The sequence below is a fragment of the Narcine bancroftii genome, chromosome 3, assembly GCF_036971445.1.
Source record: "Narcine bancroftii isolate sNarBan1 chromosome 3, sNarBan1.hap1, whole genome shotgun sequence".
Classification (NCBI taxonomy): Eukaryota; Metazoa; Chordata; class Chondrichthyes; order Torpediniformes; family Narcinidae; genus Narcine; species Narcine bancroftii.
In genome coordinates this window covers 339,954,971-339,980,684 of record NC_091471.1, presented here as the reverse complement: position 1 = coordinate 339,980,684, position 25,714 = coordinate 339,954,971, and the positions used below count along the sequence as shown (strand labels likewise).

Here is a 25,714-nt window from a genome sequence, read left to right as displayed (position 1 = left end):
GGGAGTCCATCCTCTCCTGGTGTCTTATTATTTGGTAAATTTTTTATTATCTCTTGTATTTCTACTGTTCCAAATGGTTCTGTTAATTTATTTTGTTCCTCTATTTGTAGTTTTGGTAGTTCAATTTTAGTCAAAAATTCATCTATTTTCCCTTCTTTCCCTTCGTTTTCGGTTCGGTATAATTGTTCATAGAATTCTCTGAAGTTTTCCTTAATTTCTTTTGGATTATATGTAATTTGTTTGTCTTTTTTCCTTGTTGCCAATACCGTTTTCTTAGTTTGCTCTGTCTTAAGCTGCCATGCTAGGATTTTGTGTGTTTTTTCCCCTAGTTCATAATATTTCTGTTTTGTCTTCATTATATTCTTCTCCACCTTATATGTTTGTAATGTTTCATATTTTATTTTTTTATCCGCCAATTCTCTTCTTTTGGTTGTATCTTCCTTTATTGCTAATTTTTTTTCTATGTTTATTATTTCCCTTTCCAACTGCTCTGTTTCCTGATTATAGTCCTTCTTCATCTTGGTTGCATAACTTATTATTTGCCCTCTAATGAATGCTTTCATTGCGTCCCATAGTATAAACTTATCTTCCACTGATTCCGTATTTACTTCAAAGTACATTTTTAATTGTTTTTCAATAAATTCTCTAAAATCCTGTCTTTTAAGTAGCATGGGGTTTAATCTCCATCTATACATTCTTGGAGGGATGTCTTCTAGCTCTATTGCCAATAACAGGGGTGAGTGGTCCGATAATAGTCTAGCTTTATATTCCGTTTTCCTAACTCTCCCTTGTATGTGGGCTGATAACAGGAATAGGTCTATCCTTGAGTATGTTTTATGTCTAGTCGAGTAGTATGAGTATTCCTTTTCTTTTGGGTTTTGTTTCCTCCATATGTCCACAAGTTTCATTTCTTGCATTGATTTAATTATAAATTTGGTTACTTTGTTCTTCCTGTTAATTTTTTTCCCCGTTTTATCCATATTTGGATCCAAATTCAGATTGAAATCCCCTCCTATTAGTATGTTCCCTTGCGTATTAGCTACCTTCAAAAAGATATCTTGCATAAACTTTTGATCTTCTTCGTTAGGTGAATATATATTAAGTAGATTCCAAAGCTCTGAATATATCTGACATTTTATCATAACATATCTCCCTGCTGGATCTATTATTTCCTCTTCTATTTTAAATGGCACATTTTTGCTAATTAATATAGCCACTCCTCTTGCTTTTGAATTATACGATGCTGCTGTTACATGTCCTACCCAATCTCTCTTTAATTTCTTGTGCTCCAATTCAGTTAAATGTGTTTCTTGGACAAATGCTATATCTATTTTTTCCTTTTTCAGTAAATTTAGTAGTTTCTTCCTTTTAATTTGGTTATGTATTCCATTAATATTTAGAGTCATATAGTTCAGCGTAGCCATTTTATATTTTGTTTATCTTCTCTTTCCGTTTTTCCATCATTACCTTTCCTCCTTTTCCATTTCTGTTTTCTTATTTTCAACTCTTTACCAGACAACATTCCTACAACATCCAACATTTTCCTTATTCTCCTATTTCTATCTTCTTTATCCCCAATCTCCCCTTCCCCTCCTGAGTTGCCCTTTATCCCTTGTCGGACAACCACATCTCCCCTCTCCATTTGGATTTGCGAATCCACTCGCAAGCGTCAACTGATTTTGCAGTGACCGCTCTTTTCCCCCCACCCAGCCCCCCCCAGAAAAGATTTCGTTTTTTATATGTCACAAAGGTCACTCTTTTAGTTCCCTCCTTATTCTCTCTATTCCATTACCTTCCCTTATTAATTCTTGTCTATACTTTCTATGTTTTCCTCTAATTACAGATACTTTCACATATGCCCGTTGTCTCTATTCACTCTTATACCTCTTTACCCGCATACATATCAATCGTGGTCATTTTTACCCTCCTTACCCGTCTTCATCCCTCAGTCTATTTTTGTCTTTACCCACATACATATCAATCGTGATAATTTTTGCTCTCATTACCCGTCTTCATCCCTCAGTCTATTTTTGTAATTGTTCTGCAAATTTTCGTGCTTCTTCTGGATCCGAGAATAGTCTGTTTTGTTGTCCTGGAATAAATATTTTCAATACCGCAGGATGCTTCAGTGTAAATTTATATCCTTTCTTCCATAAAATCGCTTTTGCTGCATTGAACTCTTTTCTCTTCTTTAGGAGTTCAAAGCTTATATCTGGATAAATGAAGATTTTTTGCCCTTTATACTCCAGTGGTTTGTTGCCCTCTCTTACTTTTTCCATTGTCTTCTCCAGCACCTTTTCTCTTGTTGTATATCTTAGGAATTTTACTACAATAGATCTTGGTTTTTGTTGTGGTTGTGGTTTAGGGGCCAATGCTCTATGTGCCCTTTCTATTTCCATTTCTTGCTGTAGTTCTGGACATCCTAGGGCCTTAGGGATCCATTCTTTTATAAACTCCCTCATATTCTTGCCTTCTACATCTTCCTTAAGGCCCACTATCTTTATGTTATTTCTTCTGTTATAATTTTCCATTATATCTATTTTTTGGGCTAGTAATTCTTGTGTCTCTTTAGTTTTTTTATTAGATTCCTCCAATTTCTTTTTTAAGTCTTCTACCTCCATTTCTGCTGCTATTGCCCGTTCTTCCATCTTGTCCATTTTTTTCCCCATTTCTGTTAAGGTCATATCCATTTTATTTATTTTCTTTTCTGTGTTGTTTATTCTTCTTCTTAAATCATTGAATTCCTGTGTTTGCCATTCTTTAAATGACTCCATGTATCCTCTAACAAGAGCAAGTACCTCCTTTACCTTGCCTATCTTTTCTTCTTCTATTTCCCTGTACTCTTCCTCTTCCTCTTCTTCTTCCTCTAGGTTGACCATCTGTTGTTTCTTTGCTGCCCTTTCCTCCTCTTCTTTCTTGTTTCCATTGTCTTCTGTGGTGTCTTCTTGCTGCAGGTGTTCTGCAGCTGTCGTTGCCGGCTGTGGAGATCGACTCCCCAGCTGGTCCCCCCTCCCGTCGGTGTGTTTTTTTGTATGCGCATCGCGCATGCGCGAGGAGTCGCGCATGCGCGGTTGCGCACTTTTACTCGGCTCTGTGAGCCATTGTTGTAGTTCTCTTTCTACCGACCTGAGGTAGTGGGGTCTTCTCTCCGCAGCGGGCCTCTTCGGACAGGTAAGGCCTTCACCTTTTTCCTCCGTTGTCTTCTCTTCCTCTCTTCTTTCCGTTGATTTTGATTTTTCTCCTTTTGTCTCCATCTTCTTTCCACCTTTATATTCACTTTTCTTTAACTTGTATTTCTGTGCCTTTGTATTTTCTCTCGTTTTTCCCGACTTTTCTGGAGAGGGCTGGAGTTCACCGTCCGGCCACTACTCCATCACGTGACTCCTCCCTGTGCACGAGCATGTTGATGTAGCAAAACCTTCAAAGCTTACACAACAGATAAAATGCACAACCACCATATAAACAGACTGAACCATAGAGAGAGCTATATTTAACTTGAAATCCCTATTATGGAAATAACTGTCACATATATAAATATAATGTATAAATGCACTAAAATTATAACTCACTGTAGTCACAGATATGTAAGGTACACTAAGTACAATAGTATAAATTCAATGATCCCAGTATGAAAAGAATATAAAGGATAGATATGCAAGTACTCGCAAAGTGTTTCAATGGTACAGGCAGATCTTTTTGCTGCTCCCGGAGGGTAGTATGGGTGGGGTTCAAGGGCCTGATGTCCGTAGATAAAAAAAACTGTTCTTGAACCTGGATCATTGTTTAAAGAGGGCTAGCAAAATCTGGGAGGTCCCCCACCACCACCACCCTGCACGCAGCATCTTCCAGCTACTCCCTCCAGGAAACCAAAGTCAGAACCACCAGGCTGAGGAACAATTTCTTCCCACTGTGAAACTGATAAATGATTGCTCAGGCAACTTTCTGTGCTTCAACTATTAATAATATTGATTTTAATATATTTGCATAGGTACTGTATCATTTGTCTGTATGCGTGTTTGCACTGCTCTGCACCATGGACTGGAGAACACTGTTTTGTCAGGTTGTACTGGTACAATCAGATGACAAGTAAACTTGGATTTGAAATTGGAGGATCTTGGATTCATCCTTCTGAATCTTCATCCTGAAGGTAGCAGCGAGATGAATTTTTGACCAGGGTCTTGGGGATGCCTTCATGAGGCAGTGTCTCACATAGATGTCTTTATCGTACCGTTGGAAGGTTGGAACCCAATATGGACTTGGCTTTATTTTCTACTTTCTGTGTTCCTGGGTGCTAGAATTACCACACCAAGCCATGACGCAATTAGTATACTTTGCACAGTACAGGGTTATGAATGTCTGACTTACTGGCAACTTGTTCTAACAAACAAATTGTTCCCCCAATTTGCGTATGCGCATAATGTTACCTCACAAATACCCCTTATACAAGACATAGATGAAACGAGAGTGTTAACTTTTAATCATTATTTTTTTTAACAGCACTAAAAGAAACATTTGCCTAATTGACGTTAAATAGGAACCGTATGTACCTGTTCTGACTTGCATACAAATTTGACTTAAAGACAGGCGTTGGACCAGATCTCGTTTGTAACCCGGGGACTCCCTGTACTCGATGACATAGCACATGCTCCCAGGCTTATTAGAAATTAGAGGCATTGCTGTTGCTGCCTTTGCAGTTGCCTCGATGTGCTGACTGCTGGAGAGGTCCTCTGATGTAGACTTCCAGGAATGTCAAGGAACTGATCCTGTCTACTGCTGTCTTATCACACGGGCATGGGGTCCCTTTGCCTCCCCTTCCTCAAGTCCACAATAAGCTGCTTGGTCATGTTTTTTTTTTTTTTTTTTTTAAATTTTTTATTTTTCACACCATAAATCACAATAGCCATGATATACACTTTTTCTTTTCCACACATTTACAGTGACTTTTTCTCCCTCCCCCCTCCCTCCTCCCAAGCCACCCCCCCATCCCCCCCCCTCTCATCCATTTTAGTTATACAATCTAGGTTGCATTAATTCAGTTAGACAATGTTGTCATTCAACAAAAATACACCAGAAATTCTACTGAGTCCATTCTTTTCTTTTCTTCTCCTTCCATCAACTTAGGTAATGTTTGTTCCCGGTAGGTTTTCGCTATTGTATTTAATGTAAGGCTCCCATACTTGTTCGAATATTTCAATATTATTTCTTAAACTATATGTTATTTTTTCTAATGGAATACATTTATTCATTTCTATATACCATTGTTGTATTTTCAAATTATCTTCCAATTTCCAGGTTGACATAATACATTTTTTTGCTACAGCTAGGGCTATCTTAACAAATCTTTTTTGTGCATCCTCCAAGTCAATTCCAAATTCTTTATTTTTTATGTTACTTAGGAGAAAGATCTCTGGATTCTTTGGTATATTGTTTTCTGTTATTTTATTTAATATCTGATTGAGATCATCCCAAAATTTTTCTACTCTCTCACATGTCCAGATTGCATGAATTGTTGTTCCCCTTTCTTTTTTACATCGAAAACATCTATCAGATACTGTTGGGTCCCATTTATTTAACTTTTGCGGTGTAATGTATAGTCTGTGTAACCAATTATATTGTATCATACGCAGCCTCGTATTTATTGTATTTCTCATCGTTCCAGAGCATAACTTCTCCCATGTTTCCTTTTTTATCTTTATATTTAAATCTTGTTCCCATTTTTGTTTAGTTTTACCATTTGTTTCCTCATTTTCCTTTTCTTGCAGTTTAATATACATATTTTTTATAAATCTTTTGATTAACATTGTATCTGTAATCACATATTCAAGGTTACTTCCCTCTGGTAAACTCAAGTTGCTTCCTAATTTATCTTTCAAGTAGGATCTCAGTTGGTAATATGCCAGCGCTGTATCTCCCGTTATATTGTACTTATCTCTCATTTGTTCAAAGGATAAGAATCTACTTCCTGAAAAACAATTTTCTATTCTTTTAATCCCTTTTTTTTCCAATTTTCTAAAGGCAAGGTTGTCTATTGTAAAAGGGAGTAGCTTATTTTGCGTCAATATTAGTTTTGGTATTTGGTAATTTATTTTATTTCTTTCTACATGAATCTTCTTCCATATATTGAGGAGATGGTGTAATACTGGAGAAGTTCTATGTTGTACCAATTTTTCGTCCCATTTATATAATATGTGTTCAGGTATCTTTTCCCCTATTTTATCTAATTCTAGTCTCGAAAGCTGCTTGGTCATGTTTTTTTTTTTTTTTTTTTTTTTTTTTTTTTTTTTTAAATTTTTTATTTTTCACACCATAAATCACAATAGCCATGATATACACTTTTTCTTTTCCACACATTTACAGTGTCTTTTTCTCCCTCCCCCCTCCCTCCTCCCAAGCCACCCCCCCATCCCTCCCCCCTCTCATCCATTTTAGTTATACAATCTAGGTTGCATTAATTCAGTTAGACAATGTTGTCATTCAACAAAAATACACCAGAAATTCTACTGAGTCCATTTTTTTCTTCTCTTCTCCTTCCATCAACTTAGGTAATGTTTGTTCCCGGTAGGTTTTCGCTATTGTATTTAATGTAAGGCTCCCATACTTGTTCGAATATTTCAATATTATTTCTTAAACTATATGTTATTTTTTCTAATGGAATACATTTATTCATTTCTATATACCATTGTTGTATTTTCAAATTATCTTCCAATTTCCAGGTTGACATAATACATTTTTTTGCTACAGCTAGGGCTATCTTAACAAATCTTTTTTGTGCATCCTCCAAGTCAATTCCAAATTCTTTATTTTTTATGTTACTTAGGAGAAAGATCTCTGGATTCTTTGGTATATTGTTTTCTGTTATTTTATTTAATATCTGATTGAGATCATCCCAAAATTTTTCTACTCTCTCACATGTCCAGATTGCATGAATTGTTGTTCCCCTTTCTTTTTTACATCGAAAACATCTATCAGATACTGTTGGGTCCCATTTATTTAACTTTTGCGGTGTAATGTATAGTCTGTGTAACCAATTATATTGTATCATACGCAGCCTCGTATTTATTGTATTTCTCATCGTTCCAGAGCATAACTTCTCCCATGTTTCCTTTTTTATCTTTATATTTAAATCTTGTTCCCATTTTTGTTTAGTTTTACCATTTGTTTCCTCATTTTCCTTTTCTTGCAGTTTAATATACATATTTTTTATAAATCTTTTGATTAACATTGTATCTGTAATCACATATTCAAGGTTACTTCCCTCTGGTAAACTCAAGTTGCTTCCTAATTTATCTTTCAAGTAGGATCTCAGTTGGTAATATGCCAGCGCTGTATCTCCCGTTATATTGTACTTATCTCTCATTTGTTCAAAGGATAAGAATCTACTTCCTGAAAAACAATTTTCTATTCTTTTAATCCCTTTTTTTTCCCATTTTCTAAAGGCAAGGTTGTCTATTGTAAAAGGGAGTAGCTTATTTTGCGTCAATATTAGTTTTGGTATTTGGTAATTTATTTTATTTCTTTCTACATGTATCTTCTTCCATATATTGAGGAGATGGTGTAATACTGGAGAAGTTCTATGTTGTACCAATTTTTCGTCCCATTTATATAATATGTGTTCAGGTATCTTTTCCCCTATTTTATCTAATTCTAGTCTCGTCCAGTCTGGTTTTTCCCTTGTTTGATAAAAATCTGATAGGTACCTTAATTGTGCGGCTCTATAATAATTTTTGAAGTTTGGCAATTGTAAGCCTCCTTGTTTATACCATTCTGTTAATTTGTCTAGTGCTATCCTCGGTTTCCCCCCTCTCCATAAAAATCTCCTTATTATTTTCTTTAACTCTTTGAAGAATTTTTCTGTCAGTTGTATTGGCAATGCCTGAAATAAGTATAGTATCCTTGGAAAAATGTTCATTTTAATACAGTTTATCCTTCCTATCAGTGTTAGTGGTAGCTCTTTCCAATGCTCTAAATCGTCCTGTAGTTTTTTCATTAGTGGATTGTAATTGAGTTTATATAATTGGCCTAGATTTTTGTTTATTTGCACACCTAGGTATCTTATTGCCTGCGTTTGCCATCTGAATGGGGATTCCTCCTTAAATTTTGAGAAATCCGCGTTATTCATAGGCATTGCTTCACTTTTATTTACGTTTATCTTGTATCCCGACACTTCTCCATATTCCTTCAATTTCTTATATAGTTCTTTTATTGATAGTTCTGGTTCTGTTAAGTACACTATCACATCATCCGCAAACAGACTGATTTTATATTCCCTGTCTTTTATTTTTATTCCTTTTATATTATTATCTCTTCTTATCGATTCTGCTAGTGGTTCTATAGCTAGCGCAAACAATAATGGTGATAGTGGGCATCCCTGCCGCGTTGACCTGCTTAAGTTAAATTGCTTTGATACATGTCCATTTACTGTCACTTTCGCTAACGGTCCCTTATATAATGCTTTAATCCAATTAATATACTTCTCCGGTAAACTGAATTTTTGCAATACTTTGAACAAGTAATTCCATTCTACTCTGTCGAAGGCCTTCTCTGCGTCTAAAGCAACTGCTACTGCCGGTGCTTTATTTCCTTCTACTGCATGAATTAAGTTAATAAATTTACAAATATTGTCTGTTGTGCGTCTTTTTTTGATAAATCCAGTTTGGTCTAAATTTACCATTTTCGGTACCTGTTCTGCTAATCTGTTCGCTAATAGTTTAGCTATTATCTTATAATCTGTGTTTAGCAAAGATATTGGTCTATATGACGCTGGTGAGAGTGGATCTTTCCCTTGTTTTAGTATCACTGTAATTATTGCTGTTTTACATGAATCTGGTAAGTTTTGTGTCTCATCAATCTGGTTGATTACATCCAGGAGGGGCGGTATTATTAGGTCTTTAAATGTTTTGTAGAATTCTATTGGGAGTCCATCCTCTCCTGGTGTCTTATTATTTGGTAAATTTTTTATTATCTCTTGTATTTCTACTGTTCCAAATGGTTCTGTTAATTTATTTTGTTCCTCTATTTGTAGTTTTGGTAGTTCAATTTTAGTCAAAAATTCATCTATTTTCCCTTCTTTCCCTTCGTTTTCGGTTCGGTATAATTGTTCATAGAATTCTCTGAAGTTTTCCTTAATTTCTTTTGGATTATATGTAATTTGTTTGTCTTTTTTCCTTGTTGCCAATACCGTTTTCTTAGTTTGCTCTGTCTTAAGCTGCCATGCTAGGATTTTGTGTGTTTTTTCCCCTAGTTCATAATATTTCTGTTTTGTCTTCATTATATTCTTCTCCACCTTATATGTTTGTAATGTTTCATATTTTATTTTTTTATCCGCCAATTCTCTTCTTTTGGTTGTATCTTCCTTTATTGCTAATTTTTTTTCTATGTTTATTATTTCCCTTTCCAACTGCTCTGTTTCCTGATTATAGTCCTTCTTCATCTTGGTTGCATAACTTATTATTTGCCCTCTAATGAATGCTTTCATTGCGTCCCATAGTATAAACTTATCTTCCACTGATTCCGTATTTACTTCAAAGTACATTTTTAATTGTTTTTCAATAAATTCTCTAAAATCCTGTCTTTTAAGTAGCATGGGGTTTAATCTCCATCTATACATTCTTGGAGGGATGTCTTCTAGCTCTATTGCCAATAACAGGGGTGAGTGGTCCGATAATAGTCTAGCTTTATATTCCGTTTTCCTAACTCTCCCTTGTATGTGGGCTGATAACAGGAATAGGTCTATCCTTGAGTATGTTTTATGTCTAGTCGAGTAGTATGAGTATTCCTTTTCTTTTGGGTTTTGTTTCCTCCATATGTCCACAAGTTTCATTTCTTGCATTGATTTAATTATAAATTTGGTTACTTTGTTCTTCCTGTTAATTTTTTTCCCCGTTTTATCCATATTTGGATCCAAATTCAGATTGAAATCCCCTCCTATTAGTATGTTCCCTTGCGTATTAGCTACCTTCAAAAAGATATCTTGCATAAACTTTTGATCTTCTTCGTTAGGTGAATATATATTAAGTAGATTCCAAAGCTCTGAATATATCTGACATTTTATCATAACATATCTCCCTGCTGGATCTATTATTTCCTCTTCTATTTTAAATGGCACATTTTTGCTAATTAATATAGCCACTCCTCTTGCTTTTGAATTATACGATGCTGCTGTTACATGTCCTACCCAATCTCTCTTTAATTTCTTGTGCTCCAATTCAGTTAAATGTGTTTCTTGGACAAATGCTATATCTATTTTTTCCTTTTTCAGTAAATTTAGTAGTTTCTTCCTTTTAATTTGGTTATGTATTCCATTAATATTTAGAGTCATATAGTTCAGCGTAGCCATTTTATATTTTGTTTATCTTCTCTTTCCGTTTTTCCATCATTACCTTTCCTCCTTTTCCATTTCTGTTTTCTTATTTTCAACTCTTTACCAGACAACATTCCTACAACATCCAACATTTTCCTTATTCTCCTATTTCTATCTTCTTTATCCCCAATCTCCCCTTCCCCTCCTGAGTTGCCCTTTATCCCTTGTCGGACAACCACATCTCCCCTCTCCATTTGGATTTGCGAATCCACTCGCAAGCGTCAACTGATTTTGCAGTGACCGCTCTTTTCCCCCCACCCAGCCCCCCCCAGAAAAGATTTCGTTTTTTATATGTCACAAAGGTCACTCTTTTAGTTCCCTCCTTATTCTCTCTATTCCATTACCTTCCCTTATTAATTCTTGTCTATACTTTCTATGTTTTCCTCTAATTACAGATACTTTCACATATGCCCGTTGTCTCTATTCACTCTTATACCTCTTTACCCGCATACATATCAATCGTGGTCATTTTTATCCTCCTTACCCGTCTTCATCCCTCAGTCTATTTTTGTCTTTACCCACATACATATCAATCGTGATAATTTTTGCTCTCATTACCCGTCTTCATCCCTCAGTCTATTTTTGTAATTGTTCTGCAAATTTTCGTGCTTCTTCTGGATCCGAGAATAGTCTGTTTTGTTGTCCTGGAATAAATATTTTCAATACCGCAGGATGCTTCAGTGTAAATTTATATCCTTTCTTCCATAAAATCGCTTTTGCTGCATTGAACTCTTTTCTCTTCTTTAGGAGTTCAAAGCTTATATCTGGATAAATGAAGATTTTTTGCCCTTTATACTCCAGTGGTTTGTTGCCCTCTCTTACTTTTTCCATTGTCTTCTCCAGCACCTTTTCTCTTGTAGTATATCTTAGGAATTTTACTACAATAGATCTTGGTTTTTGTTGTGGTTGTGGTTTAGGGGCCAATGCTCTATGTGCCCTTTCTATTTCCATTTCTTGCTGTAGTTCTGGACATCCTAGGGCCTTAGGGATCCATTCTTTTATAAACTCCCTCATATTCTTGCCTTCTACATCTTCCTTAAGGCCCACTATCTTTATGTTATTTCTTCTGTTATAATTTTCCATTATATCTATTTTTTGGGCTAGTAATTCTTGTGTCTCTTTAGTTTTTTTATTAGATTCCTCCAATTTCTTTTTTAAGTCTTCTACCTCCATTTCTGCTGCTATTGCCCGTTCTTCCATCTTGTCCATTTTTTTCCCCATTTCTGTTAAGGTCATATCCATTTTATTTATTTTCTTTTCTGTGTTGTTTATTCTTCTTCTTAAATCATTGAATTCCTGTGTTTGCCATTCTTTAAATGACTCCATGTATCCTCTAACAAGAGCAAGTACCTCCTTTACCTTGCCTATCTTTTCTTCTTCTATTTCCCTGTACTCTTCCTCTTCCTCTTCTTCTTCCTCTAGGTTGACCATCTGTTGTTTCTTTGCTGCCCTTTCCTCCTCTTCTTTCTTGTTTCCATTGTCTTCTGTGGTGTCTTCTTGCTGCAGGTGTTCTGCAGCTGTCGTTGCCGGCTGTGGAGATCGACTCCCCAGCTGGTCCCCCCTCCCGTCGGTGTGTTTTTTTGTATGCGCATCGCGCATGCGCGAGGAGTCGCGCATGCGCGGTTGCGCACTTTTACTCGGCTCTGTGAGCCATTGTTGTAGTTCTCTTTCTACCGACCTGAGGTAGTGGGGTCTTCTCTCCGCAGCGGGCCTCTTCGGACAGGTAAGGCCTTCACCTTTTTCCTCCGTTGTCTTCTCTTCCTCTCTTCTTTCCGTTGATTTTGATTTTTCTCCTTTTGTCTCCATCTTCTTTCCACCTTTATATTCACTTTTCTTTAACTTGTATTTCTGTGCCTTTGTATTTTCTCTCGTTTTTCCCGACTTTTCTGGAGAGGGCTGGAGTTCACCGTCCGGCCACTACTCCATCACGTGACTCCGACTCCAGCTGCTTGGTCATGTTGATGTTGTTCCTCCAGTTCTTCTTTTCTGTTTATTCTCCTTGCTCTTCCAATCTCAACCCAAGTTCTATCTCACTTCATTTCAACGTGCCTTAGATCCCTTTTCTGACATGAGTTATTGTCATTTACATGTACACATACAGATGCACTAAAATCCTTACTTGCTACAGCCACACACTGACTACAATAGTTAAAAATTCCAGTACCATAATGGACTTGGAGAGGGAAAAAAGATAAAATAGGATAGATATTCACTGGTCATTAGGGCAAAAAAAAGAGATGTTTCACTAGTGCAGGCAGATCATTTGGTGCAGATCTCACTGGAACTGTGAATGAAACAAAGGATTTAGATAGCTCCTCTATGGTGGCATCAGTGCCTTGATCATTTAAAACCTTATCTCATTCCACTGACAGCAAGATTTCTGAGATAAATTTGTTAACTGTAGTATAACATGACAATAATGGAACCTTTAACCTTTATTCTTATTTACATTTCCCTGTGGTTCTTCAGAATGTGTTTGTTTGTGGATGTACTCATCTTTCCAATCAGATAAAGATTCCAGTCCTTGTATCTGATTCTGTGACTTTCTATAAACTATTTTAAAAAAATGTAAATAATTGGAACTAAAAGAATTTGAACTGTCCACTGTCATATTACAACAGCATGTTTACTGAACAATGACCAGATATCTCTGTAAAGAACTGAGGAGCTAACCTGCAAGTGCTTGTAGCTTGTTTTCCTCAACCTCTGAACCAATGGCCAACTCCGAGCATTATGCTTATCTGAAGTCTGCCGCACTTCAAATTTTAAGCAATTCTGTCCATTCTATAACACCATGGTCTACTCTAATGCCATGGTTAGCGAAGCTGTTATTAATGCTATTTCAATGCCAGGTTAGAATCTGGTGCTATCTGTGAGGCGTTGTATGTTCTCCCTGTGACCTACATAGGCTTTCTCCAGGTGCTCCCGATTTCTCCCCAACCTCCAAGACAAAAGGAATTGGTAGATTAATTGGGTGGAACAGGTTTTGTGGGCTGGAAGAACCAATTCTTATATAAGTGGAAGCTGCAATATAACATTTTCTAAAGAACAGAGCAAATAGAGTTTGGCCAATGGCCCCACAGGCCTGTCTCATTAGATAATTTCCAAACTCCTCTTGCAAAAAAAGTAGAACAAAAATACTCAGGAAGTATCCACGGAGGGAAAAGGGCTGGCCATGTTTTGGGTCCCACCCTGCTCCAGCACTTTGCTTTTCACTTTAGCTTCCAGTGTCTGCGCCCTCTTTGTGTCTCCACTAGTGCAGGGGATGGGGGAGGAAGAAGAGATATGATTGATTGGCAGGAGTAGGGATGCACTCCTTGCATTCTGATGAGAATGGGTTTGGTGCAGAAGGAGTTAATCAGTAGACATATGGTGGAAATGGTTCAGAGATGAGGAATGGGTTGGGTGAGGTGAAATTGGGAGTTTCCATGTGTTGAAAGGCTCGTTGATTTCCCACTTTCATATGTTGATTTGCTGACCTTTCAGTGACCGCCTCCGGTGGTCAGTGACAGCTCCAACTGCCCTGATCCAGCTCAGAAAACCAGAGCCGAGGAATTTTTGAGACGCAAGGCAGAAGCCTAAAGTTTGTTGGGGTGGGGGGGGGGTGGGGGAATCAACGAGTGAAGCTGGGGCAGAACCGGCTCTAGTTCTGACAATTACTTTCCCTTCCACTGAACAGGATGAGTACTGAAGCCTCTTCCTTTCTCCCCCAGAGCCCAGGAGTGGGGTCCCCTGCCCGAAGACAGAGCAAAGAGAGCCACATTACGGTGAGTACCCCGGGGAAGGAGGGCCGGCTGGAATGGCATGCACCCCATTTTAAAGGAGGAAACCAACCTGAGCTTGTTAGTAAAATAACCTCAGCAGTTTGTTGTTGCTATGACAATGGAGCTGGAATGGGTCCGATGTGCGGAGGCTCAAAATTATTAACAAATGCTGAGGAGAATAGATTCCATTTCCAGTGTTATCATGGGGCCGCTAATTTATTTTGAACACAGTCTCTAACCAGCGTAATAATTGTAATGTATGTGATGCAGAAGTATGTGCATCTGAAGAGAAATGTGGTCTGCCATAATGTCATCTGTGGCACACACAGGCTGTTGTGTTTATTCTATTTCTAGAGCATTAACCGTATGCCTCCCAAGCTGTCTTGGAATTTTGTTTTGCAAATTTTCTGCCAAGATTCGTACCTACATGGGTGCACGTTGTGCAGAGTCACTCGCGGGATCATGGTAAGATTATGAGTCTGCGGCACTTGTTTAGAAACCTCTTTTTTTTTCCAGAGATCCATGGAACACCACAGTTCAGAAACAGACCCTTCAGCCCTTCTAGTCTGTGCTATATCATTTTTTAACCTCCTCCCATTGACCTGCATCCAGATTGTAGGCCGTCATATGCCACCCCTCCAAATTACCTATCCAAATTTGTACCTCACTAAATTTATTTTTAAGGTTGAAATCAAACCTGTATCCAGCAGCTCGTTCCACACTCTCATAACCATCTGAGTTCTCCCATTAAACATTTCACCTTTAACCCATGTCCTCTTGTTCTTCTCTCTCCCAACTTCATTGAGAAACGTCTGCTTGCGTTTACCGATCCTTATCTAAATGGAAGCTGGCTCTGTGCCGGGAAAACTATAAAGTCTCATCTAGGGATAAAAAAAAAAGCTAGGAGATGGGAGAAGGGGCAGAGGGCTGAGAAAGGTCACCTAGCTTCTTTCTTTTCCACCTGTCACCTGCCAGCTCCTATCCTTCCCTGCCCCCTCCCTCCCCACACTTTCGCTTCGGCTTCTGTCTGTTTCTTGCTATTCCTGATGAAGGGAGTTAGCTCAAAACATTGACTATCTGTTGCCTTTCTTGTGAATGCTGCCTGACTGATTGAGCTCCTTGGTGTGTTGCCTCGATTTTCCAGTATTTACTTCCATTTCTCTCCAAGCACTAGTAGATTTCAATTCCTTCATCCACACAGTTTTCTTTTATATTGTCTGTCATAGCTTTCTGCCATACACTTCAGTGCAGATTAAGTACTACTTTGCAAGACACTCGCGAATGTAATTTCAGAAATATTGCAGACTAGTCATGGACAGATGGATCTAATAGAGAGTAATTAACACGACTGTCAAAGCTGCTTTAGTAATGACAGGCAAGGGGACACCAAGCTTGATCAAAATGAATAGTTTAATCTTCTGCATCACAGAAGTGGGCAGACAAAGATTCCGTGTATTAGTATGGGAGGCACGGTTTGTGTAGCAGTTAATGCAACTCTACCACAGTGCCAGTGAGCCGGGTTTGAACCCAGCACCGACTGTAAGAAGTTTGTACGTTCTCGCCGTGGCCACGTGGGTTTCCTCTGGGTGATCCGGTTTCCTCCCATGTTGCAAAGATGTAGGGTTGGTAGGTTAATTAGTCACATAGGTGTATTTGGACGCCATGGGCTCATAGGCCAGAAGGGTCTGTTACGATGCTATAATCCCTAAATTAAAACATTTAAAATCTACACAAAAAAAAGTTTCCTTTGTTTGCCCAGCACAGAAAATGAGCACCATCAATGTATCATTATTATCAAGAAAAACAGAGTCCCTTCAGAGACCATGCCATGGCTTCCTGTCCAGTTCAGTGGCAAACCCAAGCTTGAGGCATCATAGCTCCCTGGTTCTGAACCCCCATCACAATTAAGTACCTGTCAGCACCCGAGGCCCTTCAGGAGCCCTGCTCATCATCAGTAACTTTATGAATCTCGGGTGTCACAAGCTGTCACCGGCAGTCTGTGGCCTGGTGAGAGGCCCTCGTCAGTCAAGCCCCTCTGTTTAACCTCTTTCTCGATCGTGTAAATTCTCTGTGCAATGCAACTTTAGTCGAAATAAAATTTCAATTGAGAATTCCCCCACAAGTCTAATGTATAGAGTAATGCATTGTTGTGCATTGCATGTCTTGATTCCATTTGTGCAATTTTAAATGGGTGCCCACTCCTGCAGAAGCATTATGTGGTGAACTGCCATGCAGGTCCACACTCTGGAGAGTCTAGTGGATGGAATCTGCCTTGTATAGATCCTCCGTATAGCCTACTGGCAGCTGTTCCTTGCCTTCTTCAAGTGCAGCCCTCTCCTAATATCACACTGGATTTTTGGCCCCAGTTATGTGCATTCGACCCACATGATTTATTTATTGCAAGAGTGCCCATTTTTTTAGATGGATTAAAAAAAAACAAGCTGCTGGTGGAACTCAGTAGGTCAGGCAGCAAGCACGGAGAGAAATAGGCAGCCATTGTCTCAGTCTGAAACACTTACGGGATTCTGAATGTCAAACATCCATTTCCTTCCACAGATGCTAACTGACCCATTGTGTTCTTCCAGCAATTTGTTTGTTGCTTTAGATTCTAGCACCTGCAAAATCTTGTTTTTCTGTTCATGGATTGCTTAACTGTGTGTGGCAGAACTTTAGAAACTGTAAATCTCCGTTCATATTATCATGCCTAGTTTTTAAGCAGGAAAACCTTTTTTGTGTCAAGTTCACGATTCATCTAAAATTAAACCCAAGCTCTACCCAACTCCAGCCTCCTGAAATTCAAATAGAACCACTTAAAAGTGAATATGATTGCAAGTAGCATTGAGTTAACTGGGTTCTGGGCCCTTAAATCGGTGCTTCTCCAGTAAATATTCCAATGCACACTTCACAGAAAATTGGCAGCTGTATATTAGGTAGATAAAGGCTCACTGAATTGCTTGAGGTACTGACTGAATTGATTTCCACAGAAACCTCCATTCATCATAGCTTAACTACATGAAAGCATTGGTGAAAGCACACTTTTCCACAAATGATTTCACATTTAGCACCAGAAGTAGTTTACTTTAGGCTTTTCTCACAAATCTACAAAAGACATTTGTGGGCATTCTGTACCGAGGTTCGTGCTCTGTGCACCCATCCGTAAGCTGTGCCCTGGGAGGGTAAACTTGCAGCAGTATTATTGTCATTATATATCATGTGTGTGTGATGAGCTGCAGTGTGAACAAACGGGCTCAAACTCCGAAGGCTATACTACAGGCTTTAATTAGCTTAAAACTTGCACACAAGTTTCAGTATCCCTTCTGGCCCCATGTGCTCTGCTCCTACCCAAGGGCCCGCTGTGAGCCTTTGTATGGGACCGGTGATTGGCAGGGAGTAGGTGGAGCCAGCCTCCCAGGTTAACACCCTGCAGGTATAGTGGGTTGCCCTCTGCAGTAGGCAGACAGGAATGCAGATGGATGCAGGCAGTCACAGACAGTCCAGTGGTTGTATCTCTACAGTATGGGGTATGAGAAATTGTATCTCGTCATTCAAAATATTGCAAATATTTTATGGCAAATACTGTAAATATGTTATGGCACCGCTGCCACAGGTGCAGACCCAGAAAGTGGGGAGTAGAGACCCCACGCTGCTCCACAAGATCCTATGCTGATATGTCAGGATGTTGATGGTTGGAACAGGAGTCTCTGCAGCTGTAGAGGCTGCGGGAGAGCTGGTTGCGGCGGTGGGGGGAAATGGCGTGAATCCTCAGTCAGTGTCCCGGAAGGGTCTCTCTTTTGCTCATCTTTCTCCATTTGTTAGGGATGTCAGCAATGGTCATGGCGACTCTTTGTTTGCCTTACGGCAGACAAACTTTGAAGTTTATCACGCATTTACAGTTTTAATGTATTAGGCGACAATAAAAGGAAATTTTCAACCTTTACATCAATCGCTCAGAACAATTAAACAACTAAATCCTGGACTATTTGCAGGCTTCATTGTAAGTAGAAGTATCTTATGTGATTGAATATTTGTTCCAACCTTCTCAGAAATTTAACATTAAAATCTGGGCTGACTATTAAGGCAATGCTGAGCTGATGTTTTTCAAATAGAATGCAAGCAAAGCCAGTCAACTGTAGGTGGATATGAGAGACCCCCATCTACTGTTATAAACAAAAAAAGAGCAGTGGAGTCCTCTAGCGATTTGCTTATATAATTTGCTGTTTAATGGACCACACTGGGTGTAAACTTCTGTCATATATTCTGCATGACATCGTTGACTACACTTGAAAACCATTCCATTAGTTGTCAAACACGTTCGAGGATGTTGTAATCGCTAATGGTGCTTTAATGCTCGCATTGTAATTGCCATCGAGTGACTTGTAACAATCGGTTTGAATGGAGAATTGTGTGACTTGTTCATGCCAATAAATTCTGATCCTGAAAGAAGCAGGGCTGCAGAGATGGTGTTTTGTGCTCCATATTTAATTTGGTGATGACACAAATCCATATTCTCTTGTCTCGTGTGACAGACATGACTCTGGCAAGATTCCAACCGCTTCTGAAAAGATCTGAGAGAGTCCAAACATTCATCCATTGTGATGGAATTATGGAGCAGTAATTTTTAAACACGTGTATGATTAATAATGTGTGACAGGCAGCAAGTCAAAATGCAATCATTTTTGGTTTAGGCTGCAGCAAAACAATTTGTTTGCTACCTTAAACACCAATGTTAAGTATTTGTGATTTAGGAATGTCATATGCATGAAGGAGCAAATACTTAATCAAGAATATGATGCTTTTTAAGCTGAAGTGTGGGGTTGATGTTTGCACTACTTTAGTCAGATTAACATCCCTGCTTTAGTCCTAAACTGCTCAAGTTGCAAGTGACATCCTATGTATAGTGACAAAGGTAATGCATGCTTCTCTGTCTCCACCTGCTTGCAGCTCTTGATGCAGTTCTGTACGCTATCCTCCTCTAACACCTGTTCCATGGTTTCCTTCAGCCTAGGCTTCTTTGTCCATTTGGAGCTATTGGATCAACAGTAATCTTCTGTTGCCTCAAAGGATCCCTTCATGTTACTTATTTGCCCTCCATCCACAGCAGTGGTTTTCAAACTTTTTCTTTCCACTCGCGTACCACCTTAGGTGCTCTGTGATTAGTGAGGGGTTGCTTAAGATGGTACATGAGTGGAAAGAAAAAGTTTGAAAACCACTTTTTTTAATCATACCTAATTGACTCGTTACGTGCATGGTTTCAGAACTCCAAAGGAAATGGGCCAGTGACAATTTTTCTCAAGCAAAATATTTCAGTAACAATTGGGTCTAGAGCAGCGATTCTCAACCTTCCCTTCCCACTCACACACCACCTTTAAGCAACCCCTTACTAATCGTAGAGCACTGATGGCACAGGGATTGCTAAAGGTGGTACATGAGTAGAAAGAAAGAGTTTGAAAATGGCAGATCTACAGCAACTATATCCAATATATTCACTTACTCCTTGCGCCATTTCTCTTGATCTGACGTCCTATATTGGATGGAGAAATTTCATCCAGCTCATTATTGGGAAGACTGAAATTATTGATCTCATTCACCTCTCTGGTAGCTCTATGGAATGAATTGTTTATATATTGCCATGCGTACCAAGATGGAACGAAAAACCTTGTTTTACGTGCTCGCCAGGCAAATGAACAGGCTGTGCATGAGCAAGTGCGGAATATAGTGTCTCCGAGAAAAGTTCAGTTCAAACAGTGCAAGAGCTCTGATGAGGAAGGGGTTGCTCAATCAAGAAAGCATCTTTCACCAATGAAAGGTCTGCTAAGCATTTAATAAAAGCGGGAAATAAAACTGACGTTTAATTCGATGGTGTGCATTTTCTAATTCGGGCCCAACGGGAAGGGGGTAGAAGAGAATGTGACTGGCATGGGTGCTTTAATATGTTGGCTGCATTCTCGAGGCCGTGGAAAGTGCAGACAGAGTTGAGGGAGGAAGGGAGGTTGGTTATTGCAATGGCTTGTGCTGCATTCAAAACTCTCAGCAGCGTCTTGCGGCCTTGGGCAGAGCAGCTCCCATGCCACTCAGTGATGAATCTGGATAGGGCGCTTTCAGTGGTGCATCTGTAAAAATAAGAACATTGGGGGCGTGGCTAATTTCCTTAGATTTCTGACTAAGTAGAGATGTTGGTGCACTTTCTCAGCCATCGCATTAACGTGGTTGGACCAGGACCTATTGATGGTGAAATTTCACCAAAGAACTTAAAAGCTCTCTACCATCTGTATCTCAGGGCGATGGAAAAATGGGAGAGTGTGCTCCATCCCTCTTCCTGACGGTGATGACTTGTTTCTTCATTTTGCTGACATTGAAAGAGAAGTCGTTGCCCTGACCCTGTGCCACTGGATTCTCCATTGTCCTCCTGGATGGTACAGATAGCACAGTGATGCTATTACAGCACCAGTTCAAATCTGGCTGTGTCTTTAAGGAGTTTGTCGCTCTCTCCTTAGCCTACGTGGGTTTTCCCCATGGGCTATACTTGCCTTCCATCTTCCGAAATGTAGGTGAATTGGGTGTCATTGGGCAGCATGGGTCTCCATGGCCAGAACTGGCTTCTACCATTAAATAAAATTTAAATGTAATTTAAACTTTTGTGAGGCTGCAATGGATAATTGTAGTTAGATTTGACCCTGAAAATATACAGTGCATTACATCACCAAATTTCTTTATTTCTCCCTTATTGTGCTGCCTGTAGCATGTTTTCTGTTCCAGGTTCACCAAAACATTAATTGTGTGCACTCTGCAGAATCATCTGCTTAATATTTCCAGTATTAAGTATTCCCTATGCCATAAGTGCTCTGTGATTAGTAAAGGATACTTAAGGTGGCATGTGAGTGGGAAGGGAAGGTTGAGAATCACTGCTCTAAACCCAATTGTTACTGAAATATTTTGCTTGACAAAAATTGTTACTGGCCCATTTCCTTTGGAGTTATAAAACTGTGCACATAACAAATCAATTTGGAATGATTAAAACAGTGGTTTTCAAACTTTTTCTTTTCGCCCACATATCACCTTAAGCAATCCCTTATTAATCACAGAACACTTATGGCATAGGAAATACTTAAAGTGGTATGTGAGTGGAAAGTAAAAGGTTGGGAACTACTGCATTAAGCATTATGTACCCAGGTTTTTAAGTTTAAAAAAAAAATTAGACATGCAGCATGGTAACAGGCCATTCGGCCCACAAGTCTATGCTGCCCAATTTACACCCCATTAACCTACACCCCTGGTACTTTTTTTGAACGGTGGGAAGAAAGCAGAGCCCCCAGAGAAAATCTACGCAGACACAGGAAGAATGTGCAAACTCCTTACAGAAAGCGTGGGATCCGAACCCCGGTCCGGTCCTGATCACTGGTGCTGTAAAGGCGCGGTGCTAACTGCTACACCAACCACGCCACCCAATTACAGGTTCTAGCAGTCAAAGTTGTTCACCAAAACACCTTTATTGGCAGATTGAGGGATGGGAAGGGTGGTCCTGGGAAGTTTTACTGGGAATGATAGTTTTACTAGATGCCATGATTACAAGGTAAATCCAGAAAGATGAGAAGAGCATGGTGACATTGACACCGTAAAATTCATTTAAGGACATGATAAACACTGAAGAAGAAGAAAATGTTGAAGGGATTGGATGAATAGCAGTAATATAGCAAGCAAATACTGGAATGAGCTGTAAGAATGGCCTGCACCTATGCTTGAAAACTGCACTGACAACATTTGGCTCTGTGTGGATAAGTGCCACACCAGATGGTATAGTTGCAAACTAAACAACCAGCAGTGGATGCCCTGTCAGAATTCTCATTGGCTGTAAGTTTATTGAATGCAATAATTGTATGTGGTGCAGTAGCCATAAATCATAGGGCAAAGCTCAAGTAGTCTGTCAACACTCTCTGAATGCTGAGATGTTGACTGTACTGTGATTTATCCCCACCTTATTCTGTGCAATGCAAACAGGAAAATTATTTTCTCACTACCTTAATGAAATGTGACATTCAATGGAATGAAGGATTTTGAAATAATTTTATTTTCTCAGAGGGGCAGGCTCCTGTGGTTAGACAAATTATTTGACAGCAGAGAGATAGATTTTTAAATATTTTATAAAATGCCCTCATGTCGCCAAAACACACACCACACGCACACACACACGCATGATTTTTAATTTCATTTAGTGCTTCTACAGAATTGGCACCATTCCTGTTACTGTAGAAGCAGGCCATGTTATAGAGGAGGCTGGTTTTGGCAGAAGCAATGTCCATGTTAAAATGCATAAGTTTGCTTTTGCTGACCTCCACCCTCTTCAGAAACCAAAGGGGTTGATCCATCTAGATGGTCAGTGAAGAGATGTGGGGCTGAGTGGCTCGGTGTACGATCAGTTAAAACACTTTGCCCTGTTCCAGTGGGAAGGTGCTCAGGATTGCTGTTGCCATTGGTACCAAGGGACAAACCTGCAGCTGTACAAGGTTGCTATTGATTTTAAAGATAATGACATCAGTTACCTGGCAAAGTTTAATGTGGAGACAGTGGGGAGACCTACAAATGGGAATTGTCAGAGAAGAGCTCGATGGTGTGATGGCAGGACACATGGTGCTTAATGAAGTAATGGTTAGATTTGTCATTTTTGTTTCAGATGTCACGCTCGTTTCAGGTTGCCACGGCAACAGATGCTCTAGGTGGCACAGTCGGAGCTGTATGTCGCTGATAACCTCAGAATTCACTCTTGATGCTTACGAAGTGATGATTTTGTTTTCAGCTAATGGAAGCAACGTCAAGTTGATGTTCGTCGCCATTATTTGTTGTGCTTGACTCTCGTGACAGCACTGTCCAGTGGCACTGAAATTGTTTTTGGGGCAAGAGTGAAGTAAACCATTTATCATCAAGCCAGTTTGATTTGACAGCATCACCAATCATTTCATTCCGGGATGCTGCAGGCCCCGCTCGGTCTTCCAGACAGGATAGTGTCTGTTCCACCTCTCACTTTCACGCTGCCCTTACATCTACTTCCAAAAGTAACATGAAACAGAGAGGTTGGAAGAAGACAGCTAATCAAGCAGCCTCAGCAGAAAGAAAAGCTGCTTGGCCAGAACTCGGAAGAGCATGGAAGAATGTTGGTTTTCAAAGTAGAACTGGGGGTGCGGGCAAGTGTAAGTCTAAAGACTAGATGGAGACACAACTATATGGAGATGGGTTATGGCACATCGGGTGAGAACGGGCCATTAGTGAGGCACTTTCGAGGAACCAGGTGTGGAAGGATATGAACATAACAGGAAATGATGAGAAAGCAGTTTATCTGAATTTTGAACTTTCCGCGTTCATTCGAAAAGTTTTCAAAGCACCTAGTCGGTTGTTCTCAACCATTTTCTTTTCCATTCACACACCACTCTAAGTAATCCCTATGGTACAAGTGCTCTGTAGGGATTGCTTAAGTGGTACGTGAGTGGGAAGGGAAGGTTGAGGATCACTGCTCTAGACCCAATTATTACTGAAATATTTTGCATGATTCAAAATTGCCATTGTCCCATTTCCTTTAGTTATGAAACTGTGCACATAACGAGTCAATTAGGTAGGATCAAATTTTTTTTTCCACCCCCATACCATCTTAAGCAATCATTTACTAATCACAGAGCACCAATGGCATAGGGAATACTTAAAGTAGTATACGAGTGGAAAGAAAAAGGTTGAGAACTACTGACCTTGATGGAAGAGAAGCTGTTACTCTTGTAATTTACTTTGCACCACACTGCAGCTCTGGACATTGTCACAGACAATGTCCAGACAATGGGACTGGAAAACTGAGAAGTGGAGGGACTCGTCATCCATGTAGTGAAATAAACTGCCAACATTTTCGATCTGGACACTTCATTAAATATTTAATTTCATTCAACCTTGTCATAAGATTCACACTCTACATCATGCAAATGTACTGACTTGAATATGCTAATTGGGCGACATGGTTAGCCTAGTGGTTCGCACAATGCTGTTACAGCTCTAGTGACCACGACTGGGAAACAAATCCCACCCCGTCTATAGGGAATTTGTACGTTCTCATGTCTGTGGGTGATCCGGTTTCCTCCCACCGTTCAAAACGTACTGGGAGTTGTAGTGAAGTTGGGTGTAATTTGGTGGCATGGGCTCAAGGGCCTGTTTCTGGGCTGAATGTCTAAATTAAAAGGATTTTAAAGTCCCTCGTGGGTTCTGATCTTCTATCCATTGCAAATATTTATATTAGGTGCTGCCTCAAGGAAGTAGCCAGCGTCATTTAGGATCCCCATTACCTTGGTCTCTTTAGTGGGACTAACTGCAGAGCCCAAGAAACACAGCTTACCAGAGGAGAGTCAACTACCAACTGGTTTTATTTTAAACAATCGTGCGCCTCACAGAGGGGAGCGAAGTCAGCGCATTGCAGAGTTAATGTCTCTCTAGCACATGCCAGCAGAGAAGAAACGTGCTTCGTCAACCCACGTGGATCTGCAAACGTGGGCTTCTCCTGTGAATGGAGAGCCCACACCATTCCGTGCTGGCCGTTCGGTGCGGCGATTCTGCCTGTCTAGCTAGCAGTCACACTCCTTTTCTCATTGATACCTTCAGGCAAAAGGTGCAGAAACATGAGTCCAGCATCTCTAGTTTCAAGAATAATTTTTTTACTACACTTATCAGGATCTTGTCTTGCACTATTAGAATGAGAATTTATTGGCATGAACAAATCTTGAAATTCTGTGATTTACAGTAGCATCACAGTACACACGGTGATATTATAATCATCTTACAACATTACTATGTACAAAAAAAAGTACATGAAAAGTAAGGCAGAGTCTTTGGTTCATTGATATTCAGGAATCTGATGGCAGCGGGGAAGAAGCTATCCTTGTGATTGAGTGCTCGTCTTTAGACTCCTGTACCTTTTTCCCGAAGGTAGCAAAGAGAAGAGGGTGTGGTCTAGGTGGTGGGCGGTCTTTTAAGATAGAGGCTCCGTTTTTAAGACATCACCTCATGTAGATGTCCTTGATGGAGTGAAGGTCTGGTACCTGCAATGTCACAGACCGAGTTAACAACCCTCTGGAGCTCATTCCTGTCCTGAGAGTTGGCGATCCAGGAGTCGTGCAACCAGCCAGAATGCTCTCCAAGGTGCCATCTCCTCAGACACCTCACAAAGTATAGCCACTGGCGAGCCGCCTTTGTGATCGCATCAACCTGGAGATTCCAGGACAGGCCCTCAGGATGTTGACCCCCAGGAATTCTAGGTTCTTCACCGTCTCCACTACAGATCCCTGAATGAGGACTGGGCCGTGTTCCCCTTGAAGTCCACAATCATCTCCATGGCTTTGCCGATGTTCAGAGCAAGGTTGTGATCATTGCCACATTCTACGAGCTGATCTATCTCCCTTCCTCATGATGATTCTGCCAACAACTGGTCGCACAGTCATGGTTGTATAGGATGTAGAGCTTTGGGCTCAGCATGCATTCTTGGGGTTCCAGGATCATTAAAGACCTGGCTGCACAATAATAACTTGGCGTTTTTTTCACTAACTGCAAATGTGAACATGTCCCTTTA

General features: G+C 39.7%; 1 protein-coding gene across 2 annotated transcripts in view; it reads left to right on the top strand.

Annotated features, from left to right (window-relative positions):
• gas7b (growth arrest-specific 7b) overlaps positions 1-25,714 on the top strand; it is a 454,230-nt gene that overhangs the window by 320,889 nt on the left and 107,627 nt on the right. For both annotated transcript variants that reach the window (XM_069929483.1, XM_069929484.1), the window contains exon 5: positions 14,074-14,127. In XM_069929483.1, coding sequence (XP_069785584.1) covers positions 14,074-14,127 — 54 coding nt within the window. The remainder of the gene's footprint in view (positions 1-14,073; positions 14,128-25,714) is intronic.